The 27101-nt window shown below is 44.3% G+C and overlaps 2 protein-coding genes across 3 annotated transcripts in view; both read right to left on the reverse strand.

Moving 5' to 3' along the window:
• Window positions 1-10600, reverse strand: part of senp3b (SUMO specific peptidase 3b) — a 22680-nt gene extending 12080 nt beyond the window's left edge. The window contains exons 1-6 of the mRNA XM_085153992.1: window positions 10444-10600; window positions 8918-9060; window positions 6731-7414; window positions 6234-6347; window positions 3081-3192; window positions 1131-1278 (exon numbers count right to left, since the gene is read on the reverse strand). Of these exons, the coding sequence (XP_085010118.1) occupies window positions 1131-1278; window positions 3081-3192; window positions 6234-6347; window positions 6731-7414; window positions 8918-9005 (1146 nt within the window). The 5' untranslated portion in view covers window positions 9006-9060; window positions 10444-10600. The remainder of the gene's footprint in view (window positions 1-1130; window positions 1279-3080; window positions 3193-6233; window positions 6348-6730; window positions 7415-8917; window positions 9061-10443) is intronic.
• Window positions 10601-10953: 353 nt separating this feature from the next.
• Window positions 10954-27101, reverse strand: part of lrch4 (leucine-rich repeats and calponin homology (CH) domain containing 4) — a 31487-nt gene continuing 15339 nt past the window's right edge. Inside the window, exons 2-18 of one of the 2 annotated variants that reach the window (XM_085153969.1) lie at window positions 24794-24938; window positions 23950-24079; window positions 23660-23765; window positions 23185-23431; window positions 21728-21824; window positions 21493-21586; window positions 21326-21417; window positions 21181-21233; window positions 18427-18582; window positions 18194-18262; window positions 18005-18068; window positions 17859-17922; window positions 17497-17598; window positions 17323-17420; window positions 17068-17205; window positions 16629-16706; window positions 10954-12351 (exon numbers count right to left, since the gene is read on the reverse strand). In XM_085153969.1, coding sequence (XP_085010095.1) covers window positions 12241-12351; window positions 16629-16706; window positions 17068-17205; window positions 17323-17420; window positions 17497-17598; window positions 17859-17922; window positions 18005-18068; window positions 18194-18262; window positions 18427-18582; window positions 21181-21233; window positions 21326-21417; window positions 21493-21586; window positions 21728-21824; window positions 23185-23431; window positions 23660-23765; window positions 23950-24079; window positions 24794-24938 — 1844 coding nt within the window. In that variant the 3' untranslated portion in view covers window positions 10954-12240. Of the gene's footprint in view, window positions 12352-12669; window positions 16448-16628; window positions 16707-17067; window positions 17206-17322; window positions 17421-17496; window positions 17599-17858; window positions 17923-18004; window positions 18069-18193; window positions 18263-18426; window positions 18583-21180; window positions 21234-21325; window positions 21418-21492; window positions 21587-21727; window positions 21825-23184; window positions 23432-23659; window positions 23766-23949; window positions 24080-24793; window positions 24939-27101 lie in introns of those variants that run through there. The other variant, XM_085153968.1, reaches the window with a different exon arrangement.

Raw genomic sequence — 27101 nt, forward strand, 5'->3', positions numbered from 1 at the left:
GCCTTTGCAACGACACAATAATAACGAGGTAGGTAAACCATCCACATTCATTTCACAAGGATACCGTTTCAGTTTAGTTTGCAGCTTCCTCACCTTCTTTGGCACAGAGTCCATGACCAGCTCACCGTACATGTTCATCACCTGAATAACACAAAAACAATGTAAGAATTAAAGTGCAAAGAGAAATGTTCTCAGGCAGCAACACTTTTGATACAATTCTCTTTACTTTTAAGGCCCGAGTGTGAAAACAAGCAGCTGTTTTCATAAATACAGTCTGATTTTAAAGCCTCGCTGAGGGCCTAAACTTTGCACACGCACCTGCTCTGGTGAAAACGTACATATTTTATGGGTCTGGCATGTGGACAGTACAAAATGGCTCTACATACATGGTTCCACCTGTGTGGGTGAAATTTGGTACACGTGTGCAACTTTCCAAGATGAATCAGTTCAGAGAACCTTTGAGACAAACGCAACAGGAAGTCTGCCGTTTGTCATTTCCAGATATTACACTTTGTGGTTGACAAGGAATGTCGAAAATTTGGTTTGGAAAGTCTTCAGTAGTTTGTTTTACAGTTTGCCTCAAAGTTACGACAGGAAGCACAAACCTGCATGTTTGACGTGATCGTTGAGTTTGATTTAAGTCTGATTACAGGAAATGGCTCAACTGCAACACTCCCACCTCCAGCAAACTGAAATTTTCAATTCTGTTCAGTTTAACTTCTATAGCCCCAAATCACAACAGCAGTCGCTTCATGGCACTTTATTCTGGAAGGTAAAGACTACAATAGACCAAAGAGTGAGTGTCCCGTCGTCACTGCTCGCAGCTTTAATTTGTTTTGCTTTTCTTGATGATGAAACATTGGATGTTGTAACATCTGGACTTTGGAGAACGAGAACATATACTGACGTACCTAACACAGCCGATGCCATGAACCTGCATCATTTACAGCACGTACAAGTTACAAAGTATTAACAGCAGTATCTCTAAAATGTGCCACAGCAGGAACAACACAGGTGTACTGAATCACATTTAAATGACTCCCTTTGGACTTAGGTGCACTAATGCCTAAGGTTAAGTCAAAATTCCTCCCAAAAAGCCTAAAGTGTACAGTTAGAGTGTACTAGCATACCTGGTCATTGAGCCAGTTCTGTCCATACAGAGTGCCCAGGTCGTCCATGGTCAGAACATGCCGTTTGTAGTTGACTCTGAAGGTTTTAGCTACAACAGATCCTGATGAGCGCTGGAAGGACTGTATTAGATGTTGGACCACTGCTTTTCTAAGGAAGAACGAATCAAAACAGTTAGCTCCATGTATTCAGACATCGCTAATGAAAGCTTTCCATTACACAGCCCAAACCAAAGGATTGCTACGGCAAGTGAAAGAGGACACCTTTGCTGCAAAAAGAAAACAACTGCAGTTACATAGTGATTCTATGAACATTAAGTTGTGAGTTGTGAAAACAAAGCTTAATGTCTCATTCACCCAAACATTCATGCAAGCATGTTTCTGTACATCTAAGAGCTTTTATCCATCTCCACACGCCGCTCAAGATTCAGCAGCTTCCCCAAGGATACTGAAGCACGCAGCCTGAGAAAGCTAATGGATAAAGAAAACACAGATTTTCCGATGAGTGAAGGCCCAACTTCACAGCCACACTAACCCTGGTTCTCTGAAAACCAAGTGAGCTATGGAGTATGCCATCCTGGTGTGACCAATCACGGGAGCTCCCCTTCCACCACATCAAGAAGATGGTTCAAGAACACAGGGTCCCCAGACCCCCTCTATAGGAGCCCCTGGCTCCACACCAGGCATTCACAAAGTGTTTCTTTGATGTGACCATGAAGTCCAGCAGCATGGTGCGATACCGGCTTTGGTTTTCAGAGAACTGGGGTTGCCCGTGTAACCAAACAGTGTGTATCTCACTACAGGAGACTGCATGCTCCAGAGACTACAACACCTCGACCGAGGACACGGCAGAGCTCAGTACGGAGCTAACAGCCCATGCTAAGCACCAAGTGTCCAGTGAGTGACAGTCACATCAAAGCCAAAAACAAAACCCTAACACATGTGTGGGGATGCAACACCCTTAAAAAGAGAGCCCCTAAAGGGTCCACCTTCCTCTGGTGGACTTAGCAGGTCCACAGCAGAACTACCTCACTGTGGTTGGAGGGAAAGCTTCCACAGGAAGTATGGCTACATTTTTATGTAGCCATACTTCCAGTCATCCCCACACACTCCACAGGCTCAAAACTCAGCTCTGAAACTCTGACACTGCGGCTAAATCCCACGAGGGAACAACCTGTTTAACAGCAGACTCATTCAAACTCAGCGTTTCTCATGACTGGGCAGACAGCTAACCTCTGTGGATTCAGATGACAACTCTGTGATACCCACTCACGGTCCGTGGCAGTGGCCACTGATGAGTGTAAAGCAGACAGCTGACAGACAAATCCAAAGATGGTCACTGCTCCATCGGGCCTGTGCCGATGATCCGAGACCAGGGCGGAGAAACGCAAACATTAGGCACGCCCTCGTTTGTTAAAAAGGTAAGAACAGAGGATGCTTACACGTGAAGTGAACAGATGCCTGACCAAACCTGAGCCACATACGGTACAATGGATTCAAAAACACAGGGACTGTGTGTTCATAGGGAACGACAGGATGTGCTTGTGTCAGCCGGCCTGTGTAATGTCACGCTGCGAGTGCCTCCCTTACAGTTTATATAAGGTAACGGATGTGAGGAGCACCACAGACGCTCTGGGAGCATCTGACATTTACATAAATGTGTAAAGTTACAGATAGCAGCTCACTGCCCACACTGTCCAGTTTTTGTTTTCACAATGTAATAACAGTTAATCCTGAAACCAGGAAATCCCATATTCAGGGAAAACATGATGGTAGAGATTCCTCAGAATCGTTCTGAATCTCAGGAATCACTGCACTGTCAGAGCAGGAGAGTAGTGCTGCAGATTACAGCGTAGATATGGACACCAGCTTAACTTTTACTGCACAAAAGGATGAGAGAAGGACGGTAACGACACAGAACACTGTTAACACAACAGTATCACTACGTCTCACCTGTGTGGGTGTGAGAAGTTTTCATTGAAGATGTCCTGAAGTTTCTCCGCAACATCATCCACGTGGATGGGGATCAAACTGCCGTACTGCCGTAGCGACTCTTCCAGGATACCTCGAGACAGATGACAACCACACGAATGAGGGCTGTGCCACACACAGGTATAATACAGGTGACATCATACGACATGTCCAGCTGAAACACGTGCATTTACATTTGCGAGCACCAACAATGAGCAAACCCGAGCAGTGAGTTTCATACTGGCGCTTTTTAAATGGGATGATGTTCAACAACAGAGGACGCCCAGCACAAACTGAAACACAGCAGGGTTACAAACCTGTAAGACTGTACAAGCTCTGGCTCACGTTCTGCTAACGTTCACATGCTCCGCCTCCATCAAACATGATGTTAACCATAGAAACTGTCTTCCTGCTACCCTCTGAATAAATAACAGTGTGCAGCTGCAGCACTGTGGAAACGCCACATTATTCATGTTCAGTGCAGTCGAGCTATAGTCTATATTCAACTCCTATTCTTTGTGTCAATACTTCACTTTAACTCTCAGCTGTCACCATGTAAATGCCAGCGTTTCACCCACATTTCAAACTCAAAACAGAAAAATATCTGGGAGCAGCGAGTGACAACGTTAAGCCCCACAGCTCCCAGTTTTTAAACAAAAAGCACCAGTGAAGATGATGCTGCCATAGTTTAATCTTCCACAAAAGCACAGCAACTCGTTAGTTTTGTACTTCATTTAGATTTCATATAAACCACATTCATGGAAACGATACCGCTAAACTGAAAACAGTTTATTTGAGAACATGAACACAAAGGTTTCATTTGTTTTTGTTTTTTGACAGATGTCAAACTTTAAATGAAAAACATTTGTAACATGAAACCAATGAGCAGTTCATGTTGAGACGTTTTTCCTCTTATCACGGCTCATTAATGACATCCAAATATTTCTTGGCCAATGATGGAAATCAGTGGAATACTTGATTACTAGGATACTCTAACCCACCTGCCACAGAGGCAACAACAGGGAACGAGTGGGTACAAAGACACAGCTCTGCTTTACACGGGTCCAGAAAGACTTTACAGAACCAGGTTGGACCGACACAGCACAGCCTGCACTGCTGAAGAGGGGTGCAACGATACTCGTATCAATATTGAACCGTTCGGTACAGTGCTTTCGGTTCGGTACGCATATGTATCGAACAATACAAATTTTTTTATTTATTTTATCAACTTTCCTTCTGACGGTGCTGTCTGTGTTGAGCGCTCAGTGGATCTGCGCTCGACAGTGCAGTCTGGGCGGAGTAGTCGAACACAGATTCACTGAGCGCAGGGCAAGCTAGCTAGACAGAAGTTAAGCTCTCGTTGCAACATGGCAAATTGAACCTCCCCCACCCTCATTCAGATCTGGCGTTTGGAACTATTTTGGTTTTCATGTGACGTATGACCCTGAAGGTAAGCGCGTCATGGACAAAAGTAAAACAGTATGTTGGATGTGCCACGCAATGCTCAATTACATGGGTGGGAACTAGTGTGTTAGCGCAGTTAGCTCGTTAACGTGTTGACCGTCCAGCCCCACGCACGGGGCAATCCGCGGTAGCTCGTTAACAGAGATTTGCCGTGTTGTGGCGTTAACGTCATTTCAGATTAACGCTGACAGCACTAGTGGGAACACAACGAATATGACTGCACATTTACTCCGACATCATCCTAGTGCAAAGACAAGTGGAAGCAGACAAAAACAACAAGCAGGCATGCTACAAACTTTACCCGAGTCATTTAGACAGCCGTTAGCACATGATTCTCCTTATGGGGACCTGATATGTTTGATATGCTGCTGAGAATATAGCCCAGAAGAAGCGTATAGTAGAGCTTTTATTTTGGAAAGAGACATTTCTCTGTAATAAACTCTCTTTTCCAAAGATGAGTGATTCCTCGATCAGATAGATTTATTTATTTTTATTGCTTTGTTGTTTCAGCAACTTTAAAATTCAGAAACTGTACTTTTGAGTTAAAATATATATTTATAATTTTAATAAATGACAAATTAAAAAGGCAAGAACATTTTTTTGTATCGAAAAAATATCGAACCGTGACACCAAAGTATCGAACCGAACCGTGAGTTTTGTGTATCGTTGCACCCCCACTGCTGACAGTTACACACGAGACATACAAGGACACAGACACAGTATGAACTGTTACTGATGCATCACACATGTTTGAGCATGTGTTGCAGTGCACTCTCTAACATGAACACTGTAGGACCTCACATTGATGCTGACATGAGAAGCAGCGCACATTGAAACACAACAGGGACAGACATGAACCGGGACGTCACCCAGTCACAATGAAGGGACGCACTGCAGGAAACACGTGTCAGTCTAAAAACAGTTTAGAGACTCGCAGCTAAAGACAAACTCTAGACCCATCAAAGACAGTGGACACCTCAGAGCCTGAACGTAAAGTCCGGATCGCTGCAGTCAAAGCAGCTGTCACGCGAGCTTTACAGCTGAGGATAACAGGACATTATGGAGGAGCAACAAGTGTGTGTGGACTGATTGGTGCCTCTATATATATATATATATATATGTAGATAAAAGCAATGACAGCTGGATGAATCTCGAGTTATGGGGTCCCGGCTGCCGTGTAGACGGGACAGCACAAAGTGTCCCCCCGACTCAGACATGCATGTGACGTAAGGAACATGAAAACTCTGTTATGTGGAAACTTCCTCACTATCAGTACGACACATTCAGCATCTGCAGCTCAAAGACTGTTCAGTAAGGATACGTGTTTAACTCCAAGACTGATTAAAGTCTTTGGGTATTAAGACAGAGCAGACGTCATGTTTGATGCGAGCTGGCAATCGCCGCTGCTGCCCGTCAGCCTCCTGCTAGACACACCGATATTTTTCATTTTCAAAGCCTACGTCGCCTCATTCACAAGCTCTCACATTCAGAAAACCTGACCTCTTCAGCTCGCTGATATTCAAACTCATCCAAGACTCGATGCCCATACTGTATCAGTTTGAAGCGCCTACGTCGCCTCGTTCTCACATTCACGACCTTGAGCATCCGTGCTGCCCACGCTGGTACTGCACAAACATTTAAGGCAAGGCTAGAAGTATTTGTGATACATACCATTCACACAACTTGTGTGTTCTTCAGTAAGAGCCAGCTCTGCCGGCCTGACCTCTGCCTCCAGGGTCACTCTGTCCTCCTGCTTTCCTGAGGAGGAGCCGTTTATTTGCTGATCTGCCAAAGGAAAGAAATCAGATTTGTTATGGAATCTGCAGACTCAGGCGTTTTTATCAAACAGTTTTTAAGTCAATTTGGGTCAAAGGTAACTTAACTGCAACTTTTAACAGTAACAGGGAGGCTAAACTAAACTTTACTAAGCATGACGCTGCAGTGTATCACAGCTGGTGTCACTGCAGCTTATGGAAATTTATTATTATTCCCACTTATTCAAATGCCTCGTGGGAATTTTTTCACAAAAGCAGTAAAACTGGCGACTGAAGCAAACTGAAAACATCTGTTACTTTTGTTATGGTGCTCTGATTGTTGCCACTGACAAAAAACATCAAATAAATGCCTGCTATTCCCATTACTTAGCATTCCCACACATGTATAAGTACCTATGTCAGACTCTGTGTGCCCGTCATCACTGCCGTCGTACTCCTCGTGCCTGTACGGGGGCCCCTCATACCGTTTCAGTCTCCTCTGTTCTCTTTGAGTGTTCCTTTGCCCTTTGTGGCTCCACCTGTGTCTTACGGAGCACATCCACCGGGCCCGCTGGCGCCAGCTCTTCCAGTGCTGAGAGAGCCGAAATCCAAGACCTCCACGGCACCGCAAACGCTGCAAGCGCCCGAGTCTTCTCAGAGCCCTGTACTTGCTTAGGTGGGACCTAAACAAGTCTCCCGCTTCACCCTGGCTTAGTGCGTGAGCTACGGGGGCCTCGCCGATCTCTTCAGCCTTCTGTTCTGCTCTCTGATGATCGTGCTGCTGTGAATGAAGGTGCTCGGAAGACTGGGAAGAAAAATCTGAGATTCCCCACTCCTCCACCTCCTGGTCTCCATCCTCTTCAACATCTTCATCCTCATTGTTTTCCAAACTCTTGCTGTCAAACTTACCCATGTCTTCACCATCAAAGTTGTTAACTTCATCGTCACCTACAGCTTCAGTCCCACCTATGCCATCTTCCTCATCCACTACATATTCACCCGTCCACACCTTTTCTTTATGTTCCAGTCTCAGGTGCATGGGGGTGGACACACTGTGATCTGACACTGGGACTATGAGGCGGTCCGCTGGAATCCCACCTATGAAACAAGCAGCAGTGATTATCGTCCAATCAGGCATCACGACAGCCCAAAAGTACTGCTGCAGCTCATTACAACGGGTAACAATGTATCTATGAGCTCTTCCTACATAATATAAACAAGGCACACAGTTGTGTCTTTTGCCCCTGAAGGTACTTATCTGTATCACATTTGTGGTGAGCATGGACCTCTGACACATTAAAAAAAGCATTGTATCGTCTTCATTTCACTAAAAATAACATCTAACCCACAGTGCTGTCCAAAGGTCTTGAGTCACCCATATTACTTTGAATATTTGAACACAGCCTTAAGTAACAGCTCAAGCTGCTTCTTCAGTTTTCCTTGGGACGTCATTCATTTTTTATTTTTGGAGGTTTGGTTTTTGGCCTCATTTCACTCGGTGATGTTGGGGATCTTGTCAAAATCGAAATCTGGAAAAGTACGCCCAAATTTGGGTCGACCCTGCAAAACCACGAGGAAACGTTCTGCCTGGGAAAACATTCGATCGTTCGTCTTTGTGTTTAGTATCGGTTAATCCGACATCCTTTTTATCCTGGCAAAGAGAGACTAGCAGAGTCTGATTAGTGTTTGTTGTATGATCACCAACAAGAGCTTAAAGACACTATAGAAAAGCAGCAGTTATAATAAGATGAGAGCATGTGTGCATACATTCAGTCCGTGTTTATTAAGGTCAGCTATCGATGTGTGCTGTGATCGCTCCGTCCTCGATATGGAACGATTCAATGAAATGAATGAAATATCCTGGTGGGAAACCTAAGCTGCATGCTGGTTTCACACACCACCCACATCCACGTTTTAGATACTAAGTAGATCAGGGGTGGGGAACTCGAGGCCTCAGGTGTCCTGCAGGTTTTAGATCTCACCCTGGGTCAACACACCTGAATCAAACGAGTTCATTCACAGGCTTCTGGAGAACTTCAAGACATGTTGAGGAGGTCATTTAAATCATCTGACACATCTAAACCTGCAGGACACCGGCCCTCGAGTTCCCCACCGCTGATGTAGACTTTGAAATCAAAGACTTCCTGCTCACTGCTGGACTTCACTGGTTACTTGATCGATTTTTTTTAAAATGGCATAAAAAGCAAGTTCTTAAAACATACATGAGACAATAAAGAAAAAGGAAAACAAATTTAGGCAAGTTTTATAAACCTACGCCACACTGTTGTTGAATATTCACTCATTTATCACCGACATTTAACTTCAGGTGCACGGAGAGGATGAGAAAGTCACAGTGCCGGGACTCCAGCAACACGTCATCAGGGTGATGATGACCCTGATGAAGGCCACAAGCCAAAACGCGTTGGTCAGTCAGTAAAGTTGTTCCTCTTTACTTTTAAGTGTTGTGACGTTTTATTTCAAAAATGAAAGCGACCTCGTGTCCATCAAACTCTTAGGGTTTCCACTGATGCTTGACCCAGTGGTCTGAACGTCCACCCTACTGGGGGGTTAATATTTGACACACAAACAGTGAGTGCTAACCTCCTCCTGTGTCGTTCTGCCCCACAGCGGTCAGACCCAGGTCTCTCTGCCAGCGGTTCTGGGCTAGGCTACCACCACTGTCTCGCATTATCCAAGAAAAACCCACAACCTGCGCCAGCTCGTCACCTACAAACAAACACAGTCTGCGACGGTGGGAGAGAATACAGTCAGTTCACAAAGTCCACAGTGGACATCAGAATAACACAGTAGCTGCTTCTGTCTGTTTGGATTTTTAAGTGACAAAAAGAAAACTTTATGAATCACTTTGCGTCATAGAGATGTAGTGCTATATACCAAAATGTAAAGATGAAAGTACACATTTCCATGCAGATTATTCTAGTTTGTAAATTACAATGATATGCAGTCGAGTGTTTTCACAGCATTTATACATGAGTTGATCTGATTCAGCATAGATCCAGCACTGACCGTGCTGAGACAGCGCTCCATAGGCAGTACAGGACACTCAGGACCCTGGGATAGCCTGTCACAGTCTCAAAGCATAACCTCCATTATATTGTATTTTTTAGGGGAGTCTAACACTTTAGGTCTACTGTGGACCCGCCATGTCTTACAATAAAAAAAGAACTGGGTGGTTACAAAACATATTTTTCATAAGCAGCCTATAAAAGACAACTTCACACGAATGAAAGCCTGTAGTTCAATACAAAGTAGAAGTATTAGTAAATTTCATTAATTTGACATGGCAGCACTTTTCTAATCTTACTGAACACTTGTAATGTAAACAAGCCGTTACATAGTCTTGACTTGTTGTTACAAAATACCGAAGCTAATTTTGGCACAATTATTACAAAACAACTGCTAGGAATATAAAGGCAGTAATAATGACCTAAAAAAAACCCACGCCGTAATTTTACAACTAACGCGTGGGACCGTTTCAGTGGGCAGCCACAGGCTTCGCTACCCTCTCCACAGACACAGAAAACACGTCCCGGTGCCTTCACGCTGCTTCACTTATCCTGCTCACTGATGTTAGTCCTGCAGTTTGTCTTGCTAGCTTCACTCCGACCACTGTGTGATGACAGCGGCATCGACAAAAAGCGACAGGAACTACACGTAGCTATGAACTTAACTGTTTACGTGCAGGATTACAAAAATAAATTACTAAATAAATCCTGTTCTCAATAAAACTCTTCCATTATGAACACTTCTGCAGGAAATAGTCTACACCAATGCTATCTCGTGAATGCTAATAGCTAGCTTACCGTTGCCGTGGTTTCAAAAAATTAGACTGAATAAAGCTCACACCAACTGCAAACTCCTTTTTATTATAATATAACATGACTATTGACAACCAAAGCATCAACACGAACATAAGCAATAAGCTGAAGTTATTCAAATGTGCAGAGTTTTTTAATTATCTGTTGAGTGTGCGGGCTAACCTTTGAGCTATAACCATGTTGTCCTCAGCTAGCTAAGCGAACTGTAGGCAGATACCATGCTAGCAGAAAAATAAACCGCCCAGTGTGTGTTTGTTTCCTAGCTAAATGTTGCCGCTGCATGCTTACCCTTGATCTGTAGAGGTGTAAAAATGTCTACCCGCGTTCCTCTAACAGAATGTGAGCGTATTCTGTATGCAGAACACTGAACCAAAACAAACGCTAATTGATGTTGAATCTCATTCAATGAAGTCAAGTGTGGGGTAGCTGTTTCCACCCTCTCCCTCCGCTTCCTCTCTTCTTCTTGTGTTTGAAGACGATTGGCCATTAGCTGTTAGGCACTATACCGCCCCCACGTGGTATGGGTGTGGTATAGCGGTTGGAAAGACTCAAACTCGGACTTCAACGTTTACCGGTTTCCTGCTTGTTTTGCCACTTTTGGCCCACTTTTGGGGATGAACCATTATTATGTCTACACATTACAGACAGCCTTTGTAATAGCAAAAAAAAGTCAGGCTGTATAATTTATCTTTAGAATCTTTATTAGCAGCTTACTGCAAAAATACATACTTTTGCTTCCTTTTCTTTAGTAAAATTATTCTTTTTAAATAAATTTGATAACATAGTTTGACAGGCTTAACAGCATTTCTGCACAAACAAGGTGATTCCCAAAGAGTTATTAGCTGAAAACTATGATTTCACGTGGTCTGCAAAGGTGGCTTGGAAACGAAAGTCGTGTCCTGCAGTCAGCGTGGGAAATCCACCCTGCGCCTAAGTTGATCCGTATACTCATCATAAATGGTGTCAGTGGAAGGGTGGCTGCTAGCAAGCTATTCCTAAGGAACGGAAATGGAAGGAGAAAAGGCGAGCCATGAAGAAGAATTGGGCTGAAAATCACTGGCAACAGACTTAAGGACAACAATATCTCGAGAGAGAGTGAATCAAAGGCAACACATAAAGAAGAGCTCTGAAATGTCCTTCAACAGGACTGGATGGCTGAAAGAGCTGACAGGAAACTTGCCAAAGAACTAATGCTAAATAAAAGTCGTCACACCAAATAGTCACTCGCAAGCTCATTAGAAGTGTACAGACTTGTTTTTTCCATATGTACTGTCCATTTATGTTTGCACATTGCAATAAATCACTTTATTCGCTTTTTTTTTTTGCAAAATAAAGAAATAAGGGATGGCACAAGACTTTTGTCCTACAGCTGCAGTGCAAACAGAACCATTAGAAATTATTCAGGTGATTCTTGTTGGTCGGCTCCAGACCATCATGGAGTCCAGACCATCATGGAACTAAAGGAAACCAGATTCACACGCAACAGGTTCTGTCCATGTCTACGGTTAGAAGATGGACCGTGTCGAGTGACCCACATTCATTCAAACTGAACTCTGAGGCGAAAGCAGTGACATTAAGTTATTGTTTACTGTGCTGTCAGGACTGAACATTGAGCTGCAGAGAACAGCAACTCACTGATAACGTTCAGCTGAACTCACCACCCCAGCCTGCTTGGCAGTGAGAGCAGCTTGCTGGTTCCTGTTGAACTGACGACTTGCATCCTTCGCAGTTTATATTTCAAGTCGTAGAAACCATTTCCCATCGCTCACATCAACAAATCGTAGCTTTGATATATTTTTTATTGTTCATTAACCACTTCTGTTTGTTTTGAACTCACTGCAGTACGACTACAGGTACACAAAATAACATCAGACTCTCTAAAATGATACGGATACAGCGAGCGCTTGAGTGATTTACAGATTTATTTGAACCGTTACCTTTTTTATGATATTTGAAAGCTGTTCTTAATACAAACTGTAAAGTTGATCAAATAGGAAGCATATAAAAATAAAACACTGGCCCTGAGATACTGCTGGCGTGGCACCGGGGTGCCGAGACTGCTTTGAGCTAGCAGCCACAAAGGCTTCATGTTTTTGGGGCTCGCTGGTCTGCCAGATCGGACAACGTCTGGACAGTCTGGGCCAAGCGACTCAGGCCTTCGTCCTCCATGATGAGTTGAGGTGAACACAAAGAATCCTGGAAGGTGACGGAAAGAGCAGGAAGTAGATCCAAGTAAGAAACATACACTTCAACACATTCATCAGTAAGCAGTCACTCATTAATATAAAAGTAACAGGGTATGTCCATCTTTATAACTTTGATAATGCTGCATATTTCTAAGTGTGGTTTGATCAGATTTTAAAAACTTTGCTGATGAGACAAAACTGAGGTGATTGACAATCCCGTCACTTAATGAGAGGATGCAGCTACATCACAGTGCAAATGTTTCCCTGAATATCAGAGCATGACTTTTACTGACGTATTCATTCTTTACTGAAGGTGATGCATTTTGAGACTGTGTGTACTTACCTGTGTGAGCACGAGCTGCCTCAGGACTAATGCAGGTGTTTAAATGGGTTTGAAATACAGATGTCACCGTATTATAGAAACTGAAAGGTTTTTGTTTTTCTAACAGAAAAAACTGAACCGAGAGGTTTCAGACTCATTAGCAGTTTTCATATTAGTTTGATGGTTTGTCACAACTCGCACATGACTGGTCGAAAATGAAGACAGATGAGGCAATTTCAGGAGGCGAGGTGGACGCATGGAAGCTTCACAAAATGAGACACTGAAGCTGCAGGAAGACACAACAGCAGCAAAGCAAACAGAGCAGAGAAGCACCAAAAAGTTCTTTTGAAATCATTTAATTACAACAGATAAAGAGTCAAAAATCATCCTCGTTAGTAAAAGGTGTAGAAATATACAATACAAATGTATTTGGACTAACATTAGAGAATATGTCTGCATCATTGTGTATTTTATCAGTTAGCGTTCGTCCAGTTTGACCTACAAAAATATACATCTGAGCTGAAACAACAGCAGAGTGTTCATAAAACTGTCGGATATAAGAAGCAGTTATTTTGGTTTTACAATGGACAAAAATCTAAATCGGTATAAAACAGCGTCCTCACACCAGAGCCAATCAATCCCACTGCACTCACACTGAGGGGGCGGAGCAGAGCCAACATCGTCACCGTGAACGGAGCTCAGCTTCTACAACTAGCACTTGCACCTACTTCATATATCACGTCTAAACTGAAATAAAGCAACGCTTGTGTCCTTTATTCTGCTCGGTCATTGGTCTGAAACCGCTAAAAAAATAGAAATTTAAACACCATAAAACAATAAATACAATAAAATTTCCTTCAGAAGAACCTGTTGAAACAGGAACTCCAGAAAGTGAGAATTGTTAAATAAACTTTAAACAGAAAGTAAGGAAACGCTGTTTGTTTGTTGTAACGAGGCGTCTGTTCTCACACAGCTCGTCCTTCACCACGAAAACCTGCCACAGCTTCTCTGTCAGCACCAAGCAGCCGATTCTGACACTCTTACGCTGACCAGGTGGTGCTGACAGTCAGGTGCTGACTGGAGCCTGAACGGGTCAAAGTGTGGAGGTGACATAACGTGACACCTTTGGTGGGAGATGCACCCAGAGGTGCTCTGTTCAGAGTTTGGGGACGGTGAGGTTGGAGTAGCCTGGCCACAGTGCCGACCTCAGTCCCATTGAACACTCCTAGGATCAGCCTGTTTGTCCCAGACTAACCAGCACAATCACACCGGTGCCAGGCTGTGTACCTGCGTACGGTTCTTCCAGAGGCCGATAAGCAGAATAAGCTGTTTGGCATCAGCAGAGAAGTTTTTCCTGTTATTTCCTCACAAATGTGGCACATTTAAGGGGAAACAGCCGAGCCAAGCAGCACAGTTACAGCACAGAAGTGCTCACACACAAATGTGCAGACTTACTGTTTGTTTAGACGTTTGTTACAGAACTAAATTTACTTACTTTGCTTCTGATTCAGGTACCGAGTGCTTCACATTAAATAATAACGATGAACGCAGTGTGTTACATGTAAATGAGCCCATAATCTATTTACATAGAGAATTACAAGTGGACCCATGTAAGTCTGGGATAACCAAAGTTCATATGAAACAAAAGACACGTGTAACAGGAAGGCGCTGCTCGCCGCTCTGAGCTGTGCTGCTCTCTCATCTCATCAGCTTAACGTCTCGAGGCAGTTACTGTCGCTTCATATTTGGTGCCATTTCTATAAACTGATCCAATCAGCTGGCTCACAACATACAGCTGATAGACTGAAGCAGCCTTTAGGTAAAGTGGCCCTGAAGCCAAAAGCCAGACTGCAGCGTCTAGTTTTAGTCCCACAACAACAACAGTGATGGAAATGAATAGTTTTTAAAAAGAGCCATCATCTTTAAATCAATGGTTTTTACATGAATAATGTCACATTTTAGTTAGCGGGCTGATTCAGTTGCTGTTACGTCTAACAGCAGTGCGACACTCATCATGAATAAACAACAAACTGTGTCTCAGCAGAGTGACATCACAGGAAGTTTACACCACGCTGACGGGCTAAACCGGCTAATAGAGTTCCTTAAAGTGGAAGACGAGAAGGTCTGAGGTGAGATCGACACCAGTCTGTGGTGATGTACACACTCACTTAGCAAGGACACTGCTGTGAAGCCAAACAGAAAGTTATAGAAATAATAAAGTCGGCACATAAAGAAAGCCCAGGGCTAATCAGGGCTCATCACATGAAAGGAAGCACAGCAACTTTTTTAAGGAAGTTGAAGTGACGACGTGTTTTCATTTCCTATTTCTCCCAGTGAAATACTATCATTACACTCAGAGTTTCAGATGTTTGACTATTTGCTCAAACACTGAATGTAGCCTGAATCTCCCAAATGTCTCGTCCTGCGCGGGTTAAACAGCTGCAGTAACGAGTGTCTGTCACACACTGGCCCAGAGTAGAAACAGCAAAGGTTTCCACGCTGAGCCAATCACATCTGTGAATCTCCAAAGGAAACTTTGTCACAGGGTTATTTTACCTGGATGCATCTAATTGATGTGACTTAAAGTGCGCACACTAATCTCACAAAGGTTTAAAACTACTAAGATGTTGGACTTGTTTCACCGAGACAACCAAACATAGAGCAAAATAAATAAAGCAATAATTTAATGAGCTGTTTACATTTATACAGACAAAAGGTTAGAGTCAGGGTTAACCGTGATTGGTCAAACAGACCGTTGACAGTAATGGAGCTGACACAGCGAGCGTGGAGGGGTTTGAACCTCAGGTCTGAGGCAGTAACGGCGCCCCCTGCTGAAGCGCAGCCATGTTTCACTCGCTCACATCAGGAAACATCACAACGTGAACTCTTAAAACAAAAACATTATCCTTTATTTTGTGTATTCTTGGATTAAATAATGAAGTGCAGATGCTCTCTATGAGCTCCTCACGAGGTCACAAAAAGCAGAGATCCCTTAGACGGGTGTGTCAGACATAGAGGCCCCGCCCACCTGTCAGGTACAGCTAATCAGACAGACTGGCTAAGAGAGATTATCTGGAGGGGAGAGGGCCAGCGTAGGAACCATCAGGAACTGTGAATCATGCAAAACATCGAGCCCAACAACACAAATACACACAGTGAGACTTCGTTCATGGTCACAGCTGTGAGCTGGAACATCCTCCTGCATGTCTAATAAGCCACTTGGTTAACCTGAGATTTCAAATACACAGAACAGCTGCGCTCCGTTTCCCTCACACTTTCACCAGTATAACCAGTGTCATCAGGACAGATAGCAGTTACCTTTCATTTGTCACTAATGGAGCGACCCAGGGTTAAATGAACTTCCAGGAGATGGTTGGTGACGGTGCAGGAAGCTGTGACAATCATCACGGAGCTTCTGTTCAGTCACCAGTACAAAGCAGCACACTTACAGGTCTTACAACATGAGCACAAGCAGCTGTGACTCTTCTGTGTGTTTGTTTTCTATGCTAACAGCCCGTTGCTATGGCGAACGTACTCCGTGTCACATGTCGTTGCTTTAAAGGAGCAGGTAGCAGTAGAGGACGTAGAGCAGCGCCATGACTGCACAGTAGAAGAGCAAGAAGTCTGCGGACAGCAGCGAGGTGGAGGACGACGAAGCCTCGGGCGAGGAGCGGAGGCGGGGCCGGTCCTTCTCCTCCCCCTCCACGGCCAGCAGGGCTGTCACACAGCGCAGCACATTGGGCAGCTTACACAGAAGCACATCAGAGCACACACACACTTCAGTCTGGACAGGAGAGGACACACACACGCACGCAAACGCACAGAAAGACAATATGAGTAGTTATATTGTTAAAGCTAGGACATCAGAGACGACAGGACAAAGGGCAGAACAGCAAAGAGCAGATTTAGACTTGATTCAAAGCGCTGTCATCACGGCAGACTACACCAGGACATCCACACGTTACCTCGGGGACTCCCAGCCGGCGACAGGCGGCGACAAAGTTTTCCACGTTGAGTCGACACTTTGCCAGGCTCAGTTTGGGCTGCGAACAAAACACACACAGGCGAGTTATTCTCCATCACAGGAAGCTGCTGCTGTACTTTCACATTCAACATCTTCTGGAAGCTTTTAATGTGAAATCTGAGAAGGAAGTAGGAAGAAGCTACAAATATGTAATAGCAGTGTTAGTTGTGACATGAATCTCTCTGCCTGTATGAGCACTTTGATCATAGCGAGCTGATTTTATTTGCACAGACGCGCTACAGCTCTCACAAACTGCTTGTTTTAAAAAGAAAGGTGACATGACCGACAGGTGAGTGGACAATGACCAGGCGAGTCATGCAGCTACCCGCTCTACTGCTAACAGCAGCGTCATATTTCCGTTTCAAAGCTTCCAGACTCACCACCGCTGGGGAAGGAATGTGGATGATGGACACGGAGCGTGGGCGGACGTGATTCACCAGCTGGCAGAGGATGGTGCCATTGGCCAGAGCTTCACCCATATCCTCTGGTAGAGTGATCTTCAGGCGGGACTCTAGAGTCTGATTAAGGACACAGAGCGTCATGGTTTAAAGTAGACCCCACTCAGGTGCCATGACACTAACACAACTCATCCTATCAGGAGCCTGACTGTGACTGTGTTGGTCTGTGGGGCTGACCTTGCGTAGCTGAGTGATGTCCGGTCTTTCCTCTTTGGGCAAGCGCAGCGTCGTGCGAGACTCACTTCTGCCAGACTCCCCAAGAGAAAAGATGGCCCCTGAAAGCAGACGGGTAAATAAAGGTGTAAAGGTGTGTGGATTGTGGAGTGACGCTGTGGCGTGTTCTTTGGGTACCTGTGGGTTTGATGCCGCTGTGAGAGGACGTCCGAAACAGGAAGCTGCTGGGTTTCTGGGCCTGACCGGGAGGAGGGGACGTCTTGGGGGAGGAGTGGGAATCTGATGCAAACGTCAACAATGCAAAGTGTTAAAGACGCACTCTCCCTCACATCACAACACAAAATTACACACAAACTGAATTGAACATATTTCATAATTACAACATGGCTCCTCTTCATCAAAGCATGACTGTAACCACTTCTGAGGAACTACACTCTCATGTGTTACAGCAAATGTTGCACATTGGGATTTAAAAGGCGAGAGCGTGTAATTGTGAAACATCCCACACACACACACCCACACACTCTCTCCTGTGTTACCTGTCTTGCTGCTCGATCGCTGCAGAGAGACTGAAGGAGCGCCTGTGCTCATTTGGTCAGCGCTCTGAGGGAGAAACAAGTGATTTAAAACAGCAGACACACAAACCCGTTTACCTCGGTGAACTGAACATAAGGACAGTACTCACTGCACATCTGTGTCGCAGGCCAGATGTGCCATTCTCTGCTTTGCTGCTTTCTGGTGATGTACCACTAGAGAGAGACACACGCCACTTTGTATCAGCAGCAGAACTTCAGCCCTTTGTTACCACTTTAACATAGATTTTTAAACAGGCGTTTGTCTCTATGGCGTGTGTTTATCGGCACGCCATCCTTACCATGAACTACTTCCTATTTGCTGTGCAGTGGCCACATGACTTCCTGTTTTGGTGGAGAACTTCAGCGAACTACAAAATAACAGGTTAAGACAGGCAACAGCGTATAATTAGACATGAGAGCACAGTTACAGTGTTGACTCGAGGGACACGTAAGGTAAGCAGAAACGCCGAGTCATCATCTTCAAAATAAAATGTGCAGACGCTAAAAGCAGAATATCTCCGTCAGTATCGACCTTGCTTTCTCCTTCTGCTGCTGCTGAAGCCGTTCTCTCTCCTGCCAGATAAACAAGGTACCAGGTCTCCTTCGCTCCTCTAGGGAGGGGCTGGAGGGGGACAGAGGAGACGAGGAGGCTGAAGATGAAGAGCCCAGCTCGATGTGGAGGCTAGATCTGTGACAAACACAAAATGGATACAATCAGATTTTATATCCGATTGTTTCCAAGCTCGTGAGCTAACTTCCAGGACTTCTTATTACTGCAATCACTGGCAGCTTGTCTGTTAGAGAAGCTGCTGACATACAAACTAAACTAGGACTCTCTGAGAAGAAGCTTCCAACAATTAAACTGATTCCTCTTCAACAACACAAACTTTCATATCCAAATGTTTCCCATTACTGATGTTTACGCACGATTCACATTCAGAGATGTTTGAACCTTTTACTTTATCCAAAGGAAGTCGGGGAAATACGGAGGGCTAAACGTGCACAACTAAACAAAAGAAACACACATACGCTGTTCCAGATATCGTTTTAATCAGAGAATGGCATCAAGTCGGTTCAACATGTGAGATACTGATCTGTCCAGAGGTGGTTGGTAATCAGTTTCAGCTGCACTGGTATTAGTTAAACTAACAGAAGCAACAATGAGACAAAGTCCAAAATAAATAAAATGGTTTTATAGGTGAAAGCCGCTGAGTTTGGGTCAGTGTTCCTGCTGACAGGGTGACACCTGGATCATACAGAGGCTGCACAGGTAGTCCGACTCCTCTAGGACGGCACATCAATACGTGCCACTGACACAAGGTGCTTAACCCAACAGCATTACCAGGATCTGCTCCTTTGTGCAAGTAGCTACAAAATGACCTTCAGCAAGCCACGAGTGTGACCGTCTCTGACCAACAATCAGACTTGGGCCCTGTGCTCACTGCCTGCCCTGGTGCCTGACAGGTCCAGGAGTGGTGCTCCGTCCTTTCCACAGATAAGAGCAGGTTCACCCTGAGCACAAGTGACAGGCATGAAAGGGTCTGATACCTCCAGACTCTGACTTTCATCGAGCATCTCAAACTTGGGATGTTCTGGTCCTGTGGTGATTGACTGGAATTGGACATACCACCACAGACAGACCCTTCAACCACAACTCAAAGCTTTGCAGAAGTCTTTGGACTGAACTTCCCAAACATCATGCTGATCCAATGAAATCTGTAGGAAAAGTCCAAGATCAGAAAACGGCAAAACCCCGTCAATGTCAGATATTTGATTTTAAAAAGTCACACGTGGCACTATGGCTCCAGTTTTCCTCACCCACCAGCATAAAATACAAAAAGCTTCATCACAACAGCAGTGCGAGCAAAGGTCCACGACAGTCGTCACACAAACTCAGACATTCCCTCAGATCGTCAGAAAGGAGAGAGGCTGTTCCTGTTAACAGCCGGTGTAACCCTGCTCACGTCTCCATCACAGAGCCCACTGCCTGCCTGGACAGTGAACTGTGCGCTGTTGGACTCGAGTTGTGTCATTTGAATTTACCCACGTGACCTTGGTGGCTGTGGATATTCCTTCCTCTACTAACCCACAGTGCACGTGACACTATCCACTCGGCCACAGCGTGGTTACAGAATCAGCGCCCTGGTGTCTCCATTGCTGTCTCGGGTGACTTCAACCACGTCACCTTGGACACTTCCACCCTTCACACAGGATGTGGTCTGTCTCACCAAGGCGGACCTACTGCATGCTAATGTCAGGGAGGCGTACAGTTTCTCCTCCTTTCAGCTCTATGTGCTTACTGTGAAGATGCAGAGTGTGACCACAGGAGGTGGTCAGAGGGCTGTTTTGAGGTGACAAGCAGCTCTGAGACCCACGGTGAGGACATCAATGGGCTTACCCAGCGAATCACTGAGCGCATAACCTCCTGCACCGACTCTATTGTCCCTCCATTGTTACCCAGATAACAAGCCGACACTGAAGATGAACTGAAGGGGGTCCAGATGTGGGCTGACATTAGACTGACACCAGAGCTGAGGACACCAGCATCTACCTACTCAATCGTGTCTACGCCCTGGACCAGCCGGAGAGGACAGTGAGCGTCATGTTGTTTCCTGGTGCATTCAGCAGCATCAGACCTGCTGGGTGATGACCTGACAGCGATGCAGGTGGATGCCTCGCTCGTCCTGGATTGTTGATTACCTGACAGGAAGACTAGAATATGTGCGTCTTCAACACTGCGTGTCTGACCAGGTGATCAGCAACACAGGGAACCACAGGGGGCCTCTTCACTCTCTACACCACAGACATCAGCCACTGCATGGAGACCTTAATACCACTTTCCACCACCGACATCTATCTACCAAAAGCTTTAGCTTTTAGCTAACTAAATGCAAACAGTCTTAATATATTTGCCAAGTCTTGTTTTGTTTAGTGTACTGTGTGCAGAATATAAAGTTATGCACCCCCATCAGCATTGCTCAATCATACTAAAGGCCTAAAGTTTCTTCTAATAACATGTATCACTCTGGGTTCCAGTGTTATAATACAGTATAAAGTGGATTCATGTTGTCTTTAACCTGTAGAACTAATGTGCTGCACAAAGCAAGTATTGCAGCTACACTTTGGGAGGTGAGATTTGTGCAGATAATCAATATTCCTCTTTTAATTTTGAGCTTGAATTTAGATTTCTGTTTGTGGCGTTACAGAGCAGACCCTCCGCTCTGAGGTTTGAACCTACTGCAGCTGATACAGCCATGCAAAGCTCTGACTGCTTCGCACCACTGACCTGGATGTTGTTGACTCCTGGGATTGCAACGGTGACGATCTGTCCTTCTGATCCTGAAAAACCAATACGCGGTCAACATAATCAACACAAACACAGGACACGACACTGCGTGACAGCTGCTGATCGGCGTGAGGATGACTGGTACCGAAGGAGGCGTGGATGTATTGGTCATGATGTCGTCCTCTTCCTCTGTCACACTGCTGTCAATGAAGTCAACCTGCTCCGCATTTCCATTCACTGTGAAGAGTACGATGGTGTTCAATACGTCTCCCAACACAAACAATGATTTATGGCACGTGTCTCTTTCCTCACCTCTGTTAGATTCCTCTTCTTCCTCCGCCAGGTTACTTTGGTCTCTGTTGACCTCAGCCATGCGGAGGGAGCGCTCTGAGAAGTCATCAGCAGACTGAGCACACAGCACATGTCAGTGAAACACTGATCTGTTTATCTAATACTACACAATGCATTTTTATATCCACTATTATAGATATTAATAGAAGAATATATAAAGCAGTCACATGTGACAGTGTGTATCCTGTAACGTTACCTCGTTCCCAGACCATCGTTTGCTGCCGCTGTCAACGCTGTTGAAGCCAGAGTCAAGCCCTCCTAACTGACCTGGAAACAGTTCCTGGTCTGACAGACTGCAGGGAAAACACCATAAGCACCCATTAAAATAAAGAAGAGCAAACATTGTGTCAGTCGGGGCAAACTGTGAAAGAGAGTCGCTCTAAAGGGCAGTGACTCATGTTTTTAGGCTCTGGTGCAGTGTTAGAGAGTTACTTCTCTTATCTCTGTCCGTGGTTCAAGTACTACAATGTTACTGGGCGGCTAAATGGAAAGCATTGAATTACAATGATACTATTTTCATTTGAGTGTAGATGGATACTGAGCGGTCCCCAACCCCCGGGCCACGGACCGGTACGGGGCCGCGAGAGTGGAGGTTTGGATGTGAAATTGACAGTTTTCAGGGTTTTTAATCGTTAACTCTGTTTCCCTGGGTCTTTTCCCGTGTTGCAGTTGTGTGTCTTATTTTGAAAGAAATATTTATGCGCCAGAGCTTATATTATATTTTTACATGCTGTGGAGCCATTTTTGGGAGCATTTTCAAGTTGCTATCAAGTTGCTATACATCAATACAACCATTACAGCCCAGATTTTAATAATATGTCTGCATTAAGTGCATAGTAATTACATAAATTGCAAAAAAGTGCAATAAACTACAAAAAAATTGAAAATCGTTTTTTTTTTAACATATATTTCTAGTTAGAGAAATTTAAGAGGCTTATGCCTTAAAACTGTAAATACAAAAAAGTTGCACAAAATAGTTTCCCACCACAGGAAATTTATTTTGAGTGTCTTCATAGTTTTATTTTTGAAATACACCAATTTTTATATACTGCAGGAAAAACGAAAATAAATATTATAATGCAAATTTGCAAAAAAGCAGCATATGCATCAAAATAAACTATTTCCAGCAGTGCAATATGAGTCCTAAGCATCCCAGAAACCACACAGAAAGTCATAAAGTCAAACATAATGTTTAAAAACACCAGTATAGGCTCATGAGGCTATATGGTAAAAAAAACTACATTTCCGCGAAAATGACGTCACTTCCGGTTTCGGGCAGGTCATGGCGGACATGCAAAAGTTCGCGCTGACGTCTATTCCAACGTAGGAAGTGTTATGAACAGCTGATCGGATCAGCAAAGCGTGTTTCTGGAATATTATGTTTTTGTTGCTGCAAGCGCTTTTTATGCAGTTTTTGCAAAGCTATATGTGGAAGGAAACTGTGACCGAGGACAAGCTGATGGCATAAGATGTAAGTACAACTCCTCCGGTTTCATATGCAAAAAAAATTATTGCGCTAGCTCACGTGGTTGCAGAGCTACCGGGATTTAAAAATAGTTACACAAAACAGAGCGTGTCCGCTCCGACCGGTTTTAAAGGGTTAACCCAACCAGTTAAAGAAGTCTTGACTATCTCTTAGACCTTTGTCCTTACCAGCTGTTAAATCCAGTGGGTCTCAGGTGTTTCTCCAGCTCTTCTTGGCTCCTCTTACAGGCCTCCATGTTGAGGTACTTAAAGATGTGGTATTTGCCCTTGGAGCAGATCTGCGCTGGTGGCATCTGCAGTGGATTGCTATCCAGTGAGATGCTTTGCAGATGCCTGAGGTGACGGTAGCACAAAGGCAGATGGGAAACTCGGTTGCAGGAGACATCGAGTCTAACGAGGGGCAGCTCGGATATTTCTGTGTGGGGAACAGAGAGGGTGAGAGTCAGTCGCTCCGGGCTTGGAGCTTCGTAAACATTAAAATCCAAACTGACTTCATACAGTAGAAACCTCAACTCCTTCACCACTGGACGTCGATCCAATAAGAATTCACTTCTATAATATATTATCTACATTCCCTCTCTGATTGGCCTGTTCAGCACTCTCTATTCCTACTGTGGATTTTCAAGCATGAGTTTATTTGTACCTTCAGGCAACGTGGTGAGCCGGTTCCTTCTTAGGTTCAAGTCTCTCAAACACTCCAACTGCCCGAGCTCTGCTGGCAGACGCTGAAGTTCATTACAGCTTACATCCTGAGAGAGAAAAAACTATAATGAACCAAGAGGAAAACTGCAACACAGAAATGTGACGGAGTGATTAAACTGTAAGACTGGACGTCTGACCATGAATCACAGGATGCTGTGAGGGGTACCACTGTACCCTCCACAGTACAAACAGAACATTTCAAGGAGAAACGACGATGTGAGTGTGTCGTACCAGCTGTCTGAGTTGTGTGAGGGAGTATATGGAGGCGGGCAGTGAAGACAGCTTGTTGTTACTGATGATGAGCACTCGAAGGAGGGGGAGCTGAAAGACCGAAGGCTGTAAACTGGACAGGAGATTACGACTGTGGAGTCACAGAGAGAGTGATGCAGTTTAGGAGGTGTGACCTGGGACTGCACACAAACACAGTTAGATGCTTTACTACATTACAGTGTGTTTGCTGTGAGCTGCACTTTTCCTGCTCGAACTAACAACAACCTGGAGGGTTCGCCTTGTCTCCTAGCAACAGCAAAATTAAAGTGTCCAGGCCCAGATTAACACACACTAAGACACAGAGGCTGCCTTTGCACTAACCAGCACCTGGTTCTACTGAGAGCATTCTGCTCTCTGATTATTATCAACAGTTGGATTAGTGATTGTTTTATATAGACTGGATGAACAGTGTACAGATGGAATGATCAGTATTTGTGTCACTGATACCAAACTATGACTGCTGACTACTCAGTAAGTTTGTTTTTAAAATGCATCATTTTATATGAACAAAAACAGCATTTTTATTGGACTGAACGTGGCCCAACAGTCCACCTAAAATAGTTCTGACTCTTGCAGGACCAAAGCTAAACCTGTTTCCATTTAGCCAGAAATGTTGCTGCAGAACAGCTGCAGTAACAGTGTTTCTCACTGACGTTACGACAGAAGCGCGTTACCGCTGCTCTTCCATAACCACGTTTGAGGTCTACATTTGTCACAACATTACTGACTACAACAGAACACAACGCTACTGCTAAACAATGCAGTGCAGTGATCAGAGTCATGTGTTGCAGTGTGTAGGAGTTACCTGAGGTTGAGGTAGGTGAGAGCCTGCAGGTTGCTGAGGCTGGAGGACAGGGACCGCATCCCATTGTGGTACAGGCTCAGCGTCTCCAGGGAGATGAACTGACACAGCTCCTCTGGCAGCTCACACAGACGGTTCTTTGACAGATCTGGAAAACATCAAACGGCCCAAACTTCAACAGTTGTAGATACATTGATACAAATGTTAAAACGGACCAAATGTTTATTAAATGTTTTTTATGAATGAGATCTTTGTTTCATGCCACATACAGCAGCTTCCATCTGACACCATCCACACTGTAAACCCTGCAGCATAGACTTAACCACCTCCTCCTGCTTTTCACATTACTGTACGACACTGTCAGTCACCATGAAGACAGCATGGCGCAGCAGTCACATCTCAGCTCAAATTAGACATTTAAATGAAAAAATGCAGTCACAGGATCAACTTGATACATTTTTTTGTTTTATTTACTTTACAAATTGTTTTTATTTGTTTATATTTTGTATGTGTTGGTAAACTTAAAGGTCAAAGGTCAAGTTTCCTGATAAGCTCATGAATGCAATAACCCTGAAAGAAGTCACCTAGCACTTTGCATTTGATACCACGAGTGTGTCCACTAATAATCTCAAACAAGGTTGAATCTCAGGTCAGAGGTCAGAGGCTGACATGTTCATGCTTCAACAGGACATCTGTGCTGTAGCTGTGTCTATGTAATCGCACACACCCCTGAAACTGTGACCCGAGGTATATCCTGATGTGCACGCCCCTGCATTCATTTCAAAATCCTACATCGCATTGTTATCTGGAGTTATTGCACCTCTGACCCCTGACTTTGAGGTCAAGGTTTCTGAGATTCATCAAACTCCAAGTTTTTTAAGAGATACACAAATGGGATCAGTGTAAAACTCCTACTTTGCTTCGTTCTTGAGTTGCATTCATAACTTTGGGTATTCCAGTCGCCCACCTTCCTGCCTGGCACAATGACGATGATATCACAACAGCCTTTCATGGCCGAGGGCTAAAAATGTAACTTAACGTTGGGTCAGTGCAGGTCCCAACTATTGTCATTGGGCCGTTTGATACCATTAGATCCTCCTGGGCATTTATGGCTAATTTTTAGATGCAAGTTTCCTCATTTATGAGTGAGACGATAACAATCACCAATAAAAAAAGAAATGTCAGCAAATTCCCAGAGAGAGGCTACTGATATCATCTGAAAGGAAATGAGGGAACATAAAAAGAAGTGGAGGGACAAATATGTCTGACCTCATGAAAGAGTAGAGACTAAGGAGGGAAAAGGTTACCGCATGTAATTTTTTTATGGGCAGAAACACATAAAAAAAACATAGATAATTAACTGGGACACAAACACATGGTACAGTAATTAACACCAAACACACCAGCACAAGCAGGTCGTAGGTCTACAAATATTTCCTGCTGAAGCCTAAATCAAAGATCTCTCCTACTAACACCGAGAACAACACGTGTCCAGTACAGCTTCAGAGACACAGATGAGCCACGGCTGGTGAGAACAGGACACCGTCACTGTGGGTGTGGACTTTTTGTAAAATCTCTTTCAGTTTAGTTAAGAACTAGATTAAATGACTAGTAAGCCTGGTACCAGGTAGTGACAACACCGATGATTAGTCGACTAGTTATTCCCTAACCTTACCCAAGAAAACCTCACCAGCCCAAACTCTGCTGACCTTGTTAGCAGCGTCAGACTGATTTAACATTAGAAAGTGTCCTGCCGTGTTTCAGCCTGGCATTAAGCAGAAACGCTCCACAGTGAGGAGCAGGAGGAGGCCCAACACGTCACCGTGATAAGAACTGAAACCTTTTGTCAAAGCTGACTCAGACCAGCTCTCTTCAAACACTGCTGTTTTCTCTGTCCTCTCTGGGGAATCAGCTCACATTCAGCTGAGCTCAAATGTGATTGGATTTCCTCGTCAGGACACACGGTGCAGCTTCTTACTTCCTTCAGTGTCGACAGTAGAGGCGAAGAGAACAAATCCACGATACTCTATAAAATCTAATATACGGTTAAAAAAACACCTTAATGTTTTTTTAATTTACATTTATTTTATTCTCTTATTATTTAGTCCTCGCTCCCACTCTGGGACTCAAAGCAGTTCAGCTGCACACAACCCAAAAGACAAAATATTAAGAACTGAAAAAAGTAAAACGTGTTGAAGAAGCAGAACAGAAACTCAAATATATGACAAAAACTTTGTCCACATAGTGTGTAGGGCTGTAATAATCTATCAATTATTCTATTAGTTAATCGAGTGATTATACAAAAGAAAAA

This window comes from Neolamprologus multifasciatus, chromosome 3 (genome assembly GCF_963576455.1).
Source record: "Neolamprologus multifasciatus chromosome 3, fNeoMul1.2, whole genome shotgun sequence".
Classification (NCBI taxonomy): domain Eukaryota; kingdom Metazoa; phylum Chordata; class Actinopteri; order Cichliformes; family Cichlidae; genus Neolamprologus; species Neolamprologus multifasciatus.